The 12,077-nt window shown below is 35.8% G+C and overlaps 1 protein-coding gene across 1 annotated transcript in view; it reads left to right on the top strand.

Annotated features, from left to right (window-relative positions):
* The window catches only part of LOC143737618 (neural-cadherin), a 394,396-nt gene that overhangs the window by 154,507 nt on the left and 227,812 nt on the right, over positions 1 to 12,077 (top strand). The window contains exons 4-5 of the mRNA XM_077229313.1: positions 216 to 420; positions 5,496 to 5,607. Coding sequence (XP_077085428.1) covers positions 216 to 420; positions 5,496 to 5,607 — 317 coding nt within the window. The remainder of the gene's footprint in view (positions 1 to 215; positions 421 to 5,495; positions 5,608 to 12,077) is intronic.

The following is a 12,077-nucleotide window of genomic DNA, read 5'->3' as shown; positions in this document are numbered from 1 at the left end:
TCACCTTGGAAGTTGGTTTGATTGAAACTTTTATTCCACATATGTCCAAATTAGCTTAAAAGTCTTTGGTGCACTTCTAACTTAACCTTGGTAACCCATTCTTCTTTCTTTTCCAGTTGTTTGCTCACTTATAGAACATCATAATCAGGATTATAGTCAATCAGGTTGTCTCTCTCTCTCTCTCTCTCTCTCTCTCTTTGTCTTTTTTCATCCAGCTTCCTAGTCACTCCAGCAGTGTCCTTCCAAAAACAGCCAGTAACTTACAGCCTGCTCATCAATCCCAGCAGTCTTTTCAGCATCCAGCCAGAGACTGGGGAGATTGGTCTGACCCGTACTATAGACTATGAGAGTGACCAGCACCGCTACCTGCTGCTGGTGAGGGCCAGTGAGAACCAGGACAGTCTCAGTAGTGCTGCTGAGGTGAGTGCTGCAGGTGCACAGTCAGACTGGGACAGGGTCCAGATTTAAGATTTTTACACACACACAAACACACACACACACACACACACACACACACACACACACACACACACACACACACACACACACACACACACACACACACACACACACACACACACACACACACACACACACACACACACACACACACACACACACACACACACACACATTTTCTCAGAGCCCAAACAATCAACTCTCTTTAAATCATAAAATTATTATGCAAATTTGTTGTTTTGTAACTATGCTTAATTATTTTTTATATTTGAGGGATATTAGATATTTGATAGATGGTGATCTCTATGATAACATTTTGTCACACAACAAACCAGAGAATAAAGTACAAACAAATGGAGTCTGTCTGGTGGTGCAGAAGAAACAAGTAATTTCTCTGTTTCTAAATGTAATTTTAAATCTTATAAAACGTCATTTTTATATAGTTCTATACATTGTCTGTCTGTGCTGCTGATGTTAATCCAGTACTGTTTACAGTGTGACTTTACTACAAAATGATTCATTATCTCTTGGTTCACAAGACTAACTTTATTACTTTCAGAATAAAGCTTAACCCTTCTGAGTCTTGGGCTATTTTGGCCGTTTTTGAGTGCTTTTATTTTATTTTTTAAATTTTGCCACATAAACAAATGTTTACCATAGCAATGTTTGGTATTATTTTTTTCAGCACAACATCACCTATATGACCAGACAATTAGTTTTTCACTTTGATGTACTGTATCAACATACTGGACCCAAAATCACACAAAAAACACTAAATCCAAATAGAAAAATGATAGCTTTTCTACTACAAAAAACACAAGCATGCTCAATGAAGCATTTTAAAAGGTTTAAAATGTAAACACAAGTTGTAAATGTCAACATATACAGGCACAATTCAGATATAATCAAGCTATATACAAAAAAAAATATGATTTACAAAAAAAAGCGGGTGTAGCCATAGGCTTTTTTTCTTTCTTTTTAGCTCAGCCACTTTTTTAAAAATGTTGTGCACACAATTATTCAGAGAGCTATATTTAAGGCCTTGCATTCCCAGAGTATAAGGTTTACCAAATAGTGCAGATACAAAATAAAAAAATTAAAATTAAGATAAAATGAACCTATATATCACAAAAAGGAGGTGTGGCGTTTTTTCTTTACTTTTTTGCTTAGAAACTCTACAAAACACTTAATGTACAATTACACAGATAGCTACATTACATGGCTTTCATTCCTTGAGTCAGAGGGGTTCCTCAATAGTGCAAATATACCATACAAAAGGTAAAATTAACACAAAATCAAACTATACATACAAGTATTTACAACAAATATCAGGTGTTTTTTATTTAATTCATTTTTTTATCTGTGCCACTCCTCAAAACAGATTACATAAATCTACTCCTAAACTAAACTACTCCTAAACTACCTAAACTATCTACACTACTCCTAAACTACTCTCAAAATCTACTCAAACTCTTCCAAAAACTAGCAATAATATCTCTCTATACATGATATATACTGTATATAACCGTATGTCTCTCTTTGTCAACTCCGTAAATCCTCTGTCTTTCAATTTCGCTTCTTTGCTCAGTTGGCTCCTCCTCCATTCCCTAAAATGTGCAGCCTGAAGAGCAGAGTCAGCAGATTCACACATTTTTCTCCGTTTTGTTTTATGACAAAAACCGACGAAGTTATTAGAATAAATGCAACGCCTGTCGCATCACATCTGGCGTTCATTTACGAACGCGTCAATATTTGTTTATATAAAGTTTAAATGATCATATCTCCGTTTTTACTTGGTCTATCAACACAAAACAAAAAGTAACATAGAATTTCAAGCCAGCACTTTCGACAGTAGTGGACGGCAGCGCTCAACGTGACTTTGTTTTTATGCTTCAACGTCTTAAATTTAATGGGTAATATATGGGATTTTTGATGTTAGTAGAAATAAAACCTTTATTCAATATCTTATTTATTTCATTCTCATTTATTTCATTTATTTGGGTAATATATGGGATTTTTGATGTTAGTAGAAATAAAACCTTTATTCAATATCTTATTTATTTCACAGTCTCAACAGGTTGCTCTTGGTGGTTGTATAGCAACAAGAAATCAATAATAATAAAAATAAATAAATAAAAAGCAGTGAAACAAATGTATGGGGAAACAATGATTAAAGATGCCATAATAACGGGTTTGATTCTTCATCATAACTGATAGTATGAAGGTAAATTATTCATGCCTTTCACTCATCCACAGAAATATAAGTGCATGATATCAGAGATTTGTATATGCCTTTAGCTCTCCATCCAGTCATTTTTATTTATGCAAAACAAATCATATGATCTAAACGATAGCTAGTAATTGTGCCAGCTTGATAGACAGTATCACAAATTTTAATTTGAATGTGGGGTCATAGCTACTAGTGAAATGTGAATTACTGTGAATCTCTGTAAAAATGCTTGTAAGACCAACATAATTCCCATTAATGTTGTCCCAACTAGCCAAATACAGTCTGAATAAACAACTCCCAGCATTGCAACATAAATAAATTATGCGTTTAGTGTGTTATAATATTATTGTTTTACTACTTGCTGGCTTTATTTATGTTCCTCTAGCAGTGTTTTTTATTATAACTGTAAGCTATTGTTTGGTGATGTTAAGAACCCATCATTTTACTCATTTATATTTGTTGATTTTCACTGTGGTTGAGTTCTGTGTGTAAAGTGTTGAGGTCTATTTGTGTCTATGTAGAATTACTGCATGTAAAGAGAGGAAGAACGAAAGAAAGAAAGAAAGAAAGAAAGAAAGAAAGAAAGAAAGAAAGCAAGAAAGGAAGAAAGAAAGGAAGAAAGAAAGAAAGAGAAAGGGTTCTCATTAGAAGTAGTAGAGTGCACTTATTTCAGTGTGAACATAATTTCCAGTTGTCCATTAATTAAGACACATTGCTGATACTATTCATATTACTTATGCCTTCCATTGAAATTATGGTCACTTATACTGACAAAAAATAAAAATAAAGGAGAGGCTCTGGCACTGTGGGAAATGTAAGGGCAACAATTTAGCTGAAATCAAAGACATACCCAGCAGTCCCATTCATGCCTCATACAGTATTATTCCCCTGGAGGATGTAGTCTCGCCTCATCACGACTTGATTTGGCTGCTCAGTGATCCATACATCTGTCCTGGCCTGAGGCAGGCCAGCCAAAATCCCAACTATTAGCTATTAGCTTGGGAATGGTACAAAACAGTGCATGGCACAGTGTGTCTAACTGCAGATGGGGAGCAAAAGGGCATGTAGACAAAAAAAAAAAAAAAAAGTCCAGTGAGACAAAGTCCAGAGATACATTTCCCTGTCGCATCCTCATATTTAGCAACACAGCAGCCCATCTGTCACCCTGAAATCACTCTGTAACTCTTCTCACATCTCAGTTTCTTGAGACTCCGAACACTTTTAACTCTGTTAAAGCACCCGTTACAACAAACTAAACAAAACACAGTTTAAAATTACATCATTAACAATGGTCAAAATGAACAGGCTTTTGAATCAATAATTATGGCCCGTTCAATCACAGTTATTATGGTTCTTATAGTTATGGAAAATATGAAAAAGTCATAGAAATATCTGTTATATATATATATATATATATATATATATATATATATATATATATATATATATATGCATTTTGTTTTATGATATCTGCTATAAAAATGTTGCCTAACAATATTTGTGTAGAATAAAACACGCTTGCATGCCATAGTCATGTTATATGTAAGTGAATTGTTCTTTTGAGTCTGTTTATTTCTATGAATCAGTCAGTTCACAAGAAGGTTTGATTCATTAGTGAATTGATCTGCATTTAAATAATGTAAAGTGTGTGGTCGGTGAGATTTCTTGATGTTTTTGAAAGAAGTTTCTTCTCCTCACCAAGACTGCATTTATTTTATCATACAGTAAAAACAGTAATATTGTGAAATATTCTTAAAATTAAATGAACTGTTTTCTATTTTAATATGTAATTAATGCCTGTTGGTGGATTTTCAGCATCATTACTCCAGTCTTCAGTGACACATCCTTCAGAAATCATTCTAATATGCTGATTTCTTGCTTTCCTGCATCAGCCATATCAGGTCTCTTTTCTGATACAATGTCTTTGGTTATTATAAGTATTAGTTTTACTTACAATGGAAAAACTAAGCATTGTATTATACTCTTTTATAAAATTGGGGTCTGGGCAGTTACTGAGATCCAAAAACTTTCCCTCTGGGATCCTTCTGTCTTGTTCTTTTTGATTCAGTCTTTTATGGCATTTTATTTTATATGATATTTTGGATTATGGTCTCTGTTAGAGTAAGATATATGAGTAACATTGTAGACTGTGAACTGTTGTCACAATTTTGACCATTTCTCACTAGGTCTGTCTATTTCCAGACTCTGAAATTGAAGTGAATAGGTTATTAGAGTCACTTAGCAACTGCCAGGAAGCTTTAGCAACAGTGTCATGGGAAAAAGCACTCAAACAGTGTTTTTCCTCCTTCAGACAGCAACTTTCAGCTTAATTCAGTCTTATGGGAGGCATTAGGTGCCTCTTTCAGCTTCCCTGATGCTTTTGGAACAAATTGAGAAAGAGCTATGGCATGCCCATGTGATATTGTAGGACATTTGTCCTTTTGTGTTTTGATTCTTCACTACTTCAAAACTCAGGCACAGATGCTTGCTTATGTATGAATATAACTTCTTGAAATCAAATAATTTGCAGTGAGAAAGTGCCACGATTAAACAGTATGATGGTTATAAAGAGTGATAGTATATGGCCTTTTATGCTTGTTAAAAAGAGCTTTTTGGCAATGGTTTTTTGAAACAGCAGACCTCTTGACTCTGGGAAACCCTGGGGACAAGTCACATTGATGTGCTATCTTTCTCCCTGATGATAAATCATAAATCAAGATATTATGATCTGCCCAATTGTTCTGTTAACAATTCTCACCTTTCTATTTTTGTGCCTTCCGGCTTCCTTTTCACTTGTTTCTCACAGGTGCGAGTGGTCATCACAGACGAGAATGACTGTGTTCCAGAGTTCCTGCAGTCCATTTATAGCAAAGACGGTGTCCCTGAGACAGTCACGACCGCAACGTCGCTGCTGCAGGGTAAGTCTGTGGACCTGCACATTAATGTACCATAGCTGTTACTTAGAGGTCATTGTATAACAACACTGGAATAGTAGCCGTGTTCATTAATACACGGATATCATTAAAGTCATACTTTGACTTTTGTTAAAACAAATTCCGTTTAACTTTATTTTAAGGTGTCCGTGTTACAGTGTAATTATACATGTAAGTACAGAGTAATAATAATTAACTAGAAGTACTTACTATAGGGTAAGGGTTAGAATGAGGGTTTAATGAGGTAATTATGCATAATTTATAGTTATTACTATAGTAACTACACTGTTAAAAAATACCTGTAAATCTTACAGTAAAATACTGGCAGCAGGGTTGCCAGCCAGTTACTTTAACTAATTTACAGTATTTCCCTGTATTCTCGGATTACAGTAAATAGCTGTATTTGTTAAATTGCTGTATTTTTTTTACAGTAATCTACTTAAATGTGTATTTGTATATCGAGAGGTACGTAAGTACGTAAAATGTAGTATATTCAATATATTTTTCTGATTGCTGCCTATTAATGACTGGCAGCTGAATTCTACATTTAAACTATTAACTGCATACGTTCTAGACTATTTTTAACAGCATAAAGTGCTGTAGAATGTATAACTTAATTCACCTAGCAAAAAAAAAAACTTTGACACTTGTTAATCTTGAAAAACAGTTCAAATTTGATTTAATATATAACTTACAAATCTGAAAGAAAATATTGTCAAAAACTTTACCCCAAATTATTGTCATATTACTTTGTATTATTAAAATAATAATAATAATTCATGTACATGAAATTAAAGGGTTAGATCACCCAAAAATGAAAATTCTGTCATTAATTACTCACTCTCATTTCATCCCAAACCCGTAAGACCTTCGTTCATCTTCGGAACACAAATGAAGATCTTTTTGATGAAATCAGAGAGCTTTCTATCCCTCTATTGGAGTGATTCTCAAACCTGTCCTGGGGACCCCTCACCACTGCACATTTTGTATGTCTCACTCATCATACACACCCATTTCAAGTCTGCCAGTCTGTCCTAATGAGCTTAATCAGCTGTGTTAGGTGAGGGAGACATGCAAAATGTGCAGTGGCGAGGTGTGTTAGTGTATACAATACACTAACATTAACTGGCTGAAGATAACAAAGTCACACAAATCCACACCTAGCTGGTCAAGTAAACCGCTTGGAACAGCACCATTCTCCCATTCAGCGACGCTCCGTGAGCGGGTTGACAGCAAGGCCTTAGCAACGCATTTTCATTTCTGCACCCGTGTTAACAGACGACTGTCTGCCATAAAATAATCACGACGAACTGTGCTAATTAACACGAAGTTTCCGTGAATACCCACTGGTGTCATTGAAGCATGATGTTCAAAATGTGGGCACTCAGGTTTTCTACCCATAGATGCTATAGTGCCGGGGAATGTTTGAAAACCTACCGCGGGCGTGTGAATCCTGGATTACAAATAGTAACCGCTAATATATAGCCTACCCTTATATACTGTGACAGTTACAAAACATGAAAACTAAAAGTAACCTAAAAGTCACTTACCACAGTTGTGTGTGAATCATTCGCCTTGCCGCTACCCGAATCACGACCGTTGAAAATCCCACGACGATGGCTCTGTAGATTTGAAATTTATTATTATAATAATAACTTAATTTTATATAGCGCTTTTAAAAGTTAATTCTCAGAGCGCTTTACACAAGCAGAATTAAGAAAACACATAAAAGAGGCAATAATACAAACAGAGTATTTTGGCAATTAAAATAAAAACCAGAGAATACCAAAAGATACATCTCATTAACAACCACCAATATCACCTTTCTCCAAATGCTTCCGTAAAATAATGAGTTTTAAGGGATGATTTAAACCTTTTCAAAGATGGAGCAAATCTTATTTCAGAAGGCAAGGAGTTCCATAACTTTGGGGCAACTGAAGAGAACGCCCTATCACCCATTGTTTTTTTGTTCGTTACCGGGACAACTAAGAGACCGGCATTAGCCGAGCGAAGATTACGTGTTGGAATGTAGGGCATTAAAAGCTCGGCGAGATATTGAGGAGAGAGTCCATTCAATGCCTTATACGTCAACATAAGACATTTACAGCAATATTCCATAAATTTGAGTCAAACCGCCACGGGACCCCAGAATGCATTGCAGTTTACCGCAAAATGCTGCATTATTAAAAAACAGCCAGCTGCTGTAAATTGTACAGCAATTAATTACAGTGTAAATGTAACACGTGCAACAAGAACACTGTAAAATAAAGTGTTACCAAAACTCCTTTAAGTCTATTCAATATTTCATCATGTGTTTATCATTCATTTAAATAAAATGGCTTTTAATTTTAGTTGAAGGAAATAATAGGGGTGTGACGAGACACTTATCTCACGAGATGAGACTAGACACGAGATTTGGTTCACGAGAATGAGACGACATGTTTGCACAATATTTTATAGAAATCCTCAATGATAAAGTTCATGACTGGAAAGATTGTCTGCAAGTGCATTTTAAAATGTTTTAACTAATAATCTTCTAGTGAATGTCATTTCAGTTCTACTTTATGAGTCTGAATTTTCAAATACATTGAAAGACAACAATATACAAGCACTGTAAAAGGTTTTGCCACAAACTCAATTGACTGGCTTTTCTCCTGTATGATTTCACATGAGTCACTTCAGACCTTACTGTACATTTATGAGCTTCCAGAACTTCTGATTGAGTCTGTGTGACCTCATAATTGAACTCATTTCCACAAAATGAACATTAAAACAAATATATAACAAAAATAACAGTTTTCTCTTAGTCTTATTAAGTGCAAACAATAAGTTCAAGTGCAACCAGTACTGTAGCGCACCGACTCTTTATAATTGTTGTGAAATTGCTGTTTTATTTTGCACCGGCAGTTTTAGGGTTTAGGCGGTGAGTTCTGAAAAGGCCGGGTAGAGAGAAACGAGTGAGTGAGTTAGGCTGGTGCCTTTGTGTACTGTTGTTATTGCGTTCCGATTAAAAGTTCAGAAACGGAGACTCCCTTGTCTGTCTTTCTTCAGACGTTACAGTACTCTCTCAATATTAGTGCTAACCGAGACCAGAGCCACAACTACACAGTCCAGAGATCGATTTGATATTGGTAGACAGACTATTGCATGTAGCCTAATTTGTAGATTTGCGATCGGGGGTACTCTGTGTATAAGATGCAGCGGTGCTGAGTGCGGCTTCTACAAGTTAAGACATTTATCAGATGCTTAGGCTCTGTTGCGCAACGAATCCTCCACCATCGTCACGCGAACAGTGAACTGTGATTCCCGCTGCACTTTGTGTGATTGAAACTCGTGCTGGATGAGCAGAGCAAACGTTTACAATAGTTTACATTTTTATAAAAACAGCAAAACAACAGTGGAGGTGGTGGCGCGGTGGGCACCGTAATGTAATGTGGATGTAGCGGTGGGATATTCTATGTTAATTTGTGATTTCATGAGAAAGATCTCGTCACACCCTGTATGTTATTCATGCAAATAACATACCAAATGTTCATGTTAGCATTTAACAAATGCTTTGTGAAAAACAGGCTCCTGAAATAATATTATGAGTTAACTTTTGCAATACAATGTTGTAAATAATTCTTTCATAAGTAACTCATTGCTCATGTTTTAGTCAAGAGCACTGATGTTTTAGTGCGTTGTTGATGAAAGAGCTTATTCACAACGTGACTTACACATTCTTAGTGAGTGACTCTCTTTCCTGCGAGAGGGGTTGGAGTAGGCTGTTTACCTCCACCCTCAAAATTTCCGCCAATTTCATTGGCTCGTTCAATAGTACTCGAAGATGACTGGCTCCCTGGCATAATCCCTTTCAGTCTACGTAGACTACGTCCTCTGTTCCCTCCTTCAGGGAACGGTGGGTTGCATACGCAACCAGGAAGTTACTGGTGGTCATGCAGTTTAAATGGGTAAATCCACAACATTATTGGATACAAATAAATTATATGAAACAGCCATCTTCCTTCTAAATGTTTTTCAAAAACATTGTCTGTGCATTGCTAATATATTGTATTCTCTACATGTTTTTGTCAATAATGTTTTAATTGAAACAGCAATTACTGTTATAATGCATTTTTTGTCCATGTGTGATTCATCAATCAGATTAGAGCTCTCTGCAATTTGAGACTAGCATGGCCCAATGAAGAAAATCTCTTTCTCATAATAAGACGAAAATATGACATTTTCTTCCTCTATCATTCTGTTTAACACCACCTTTGAAGCACTTCTCCCCTGATGTGCCCTTTCATGTGTCTAAATTGCACATTGAACCTGGAGTTTATGTACCAACTCCTGAGAGTGCACTTGTAACACACAGAATGGAAAACACATGCCCTCAGCTATGATAAGAAGAGCTTTCATATGCTCATTAAATTTTAGACAACCACAGCTGCTATCAAAGCAACTCAGAAATGAAGTGATGGACAAAACAACAACTGCTGAAGATAGACAGACTGCAAATGCAGACACAGCGACAAACAAAAGAGAACAAAAAAAACAAACACTGGAAAGTTACCGATCAAAAAGCACTGCTGGTCTGGAGAATAACAGGACTTGGCAGACATTTTGAGAGCTTAACACAGAGACTCCTGGCAGGATGAGAAAGGTGATGTGGTGAGGTGTCCAGCAGATGTGCAGATTAGCAGGTGCATGCCAACCAACATCTGCACACACGTCTGTGTGTGCTTCATAGCAATTATCTCTACCGAGCATGAAATATCATGCGTGCTCCAGTCAAACCTATCCAGAAGAACAGAAGAAGGGCTACTTTGCAAGAATAATTTGTAACATGTGGCGTCTAATCAAGCATTCATAGTGTATGAGGTGTACAATTTCTAATTTAAACATCTGTGGGAACAGTCTTTTTCATAATGGCTTAGGTTTTCTGGATTTTATTGCTGGAGGTCCACTTCAGCTTCATTAACAGCAGAATATTAGGATTTAGACGATGTATCATTATGGTATTATCCTGTTTAATTTCCTGTCTTTATCTTACTTCTCCCATGATGGTATTCTTGGACATCACTGCAGTAGATGGAATTGAGTGAGGTAGAGGGGGATTTGGGACCTGCCACAAGGACTTGTTAGGTGCGATCAGGTGGACCTGATTGAGCACACACTCAACAAGCACATTTCAATAGAACTTGAAAGAGGGTTAAATATAAATGTCATCTGTTGAAAAATGCCCGGGTTGGGATTACAATAGTGATCTTTTTGTACTGTAATATTTCAGAAGCTCAGGTTTTCAGAACTAAGGTCGTTTTTTACTTGTTGATACATGTTTAAATATATGAAATATTTGATTTAATTTTGCACTCCTCGTGCACTAATCATAGACAAAAATCAAATGCTTTCATCAGTTATAAAGAAAAGCTCAAGAATTAGCTTACTGGCTGGCACTAACTTTGCAACTACATGTCAACTCTCATTAGACTGTTAGGTTAGAGTTAGTAATAAGTTGACATGTAGTTGACAAATTATTGATAGTCAGTAGAATGTCTGTTGGAGGACCATCAAAATGAATTGTTTGCAGATATTAAGTTGACAGTTTACTAATACTATAAGTAACTTTGCTACTACATGTCAATTAACTCTCAAATAAGTAGACTGTTTGGTTTATGGTTAGGTGTTAGGATTCGGGTTAGGGCTGCACGATATTGGAAAAAACTTAAATTGTGATATTTTGTTTTTCTGCGATATATTATTGCGTTATAAAAACAATTTCACCAGAAGATTTGAATAGCTTTATTTGAAAAGAAATAATCATTCAATAATAATTGGGGTGATTTTGTAGAGGAGTGAATCTGCTTAGAAAAATTATAAACAAATTAGAGCATAGATAAATACAATAGAAGGAAAATACAATTGAAATAAGCAGTGCTTTATGTTTTTTCAGGTAAATCTAACAGTATTCAGGTACATAAATTAAATAATCAAATGTAAAAATAACAGTCTAAATGAAATTTAACTAATATAATTAACTAATTAATACAATTTATCTTTGTTAAAGCTACAAGTCATTTTCTCTTTTGTTGTTTGATCACCATTGGTGACACAAACATCTGCATTTACATTAGTCTGCAATCCCTTTAAGATGAATGAACGGACCTAATATAAATGACACGCATGTGTTTTCTTTCTCAGTTTACAAACATAACCGACTATGTTTACGAGGATACTCGCCGAGACAGGCCTTTTGACTTCATTTTGTGTGCACGTGTCTGTTTAAGCTCAAAAGAAAGAGAACAGAATTCGGTGTTCACGTGCTGTCTGCTCGGCTATGTGTGTGCGCACAGAAAACAGTGCGCGAGTCCTCTTGCGCTCGATGCCTGGTTAGACTTAAAAACGCATGCAAATGATAAACTTTCACTCTTTGATGGTTAAAGTTTGCAAATAATCCGTGAATCACATGCGTT

Source organism: Siphateles boraxobius, unplaced genomic scaffold (assembly GCF_051911475.1).
Source record: "Siphateles boraxobius isolate OS27281-9 unplaced genomic scaffold, OSU_SipBor_1 130, whole genome shotgun sequence".
NCBI classification, from domain to species: Eukaryota; Metazoa; Chordata; class Actinopteri; order Cypriniformes; family Leuciscidae; genus Siphateles; species Siphateles boraxobius.
Note: the sequence above shows the minus strand (reverse complement) of the source record. Positions and strands in the feature narration are given on the sequence as shown.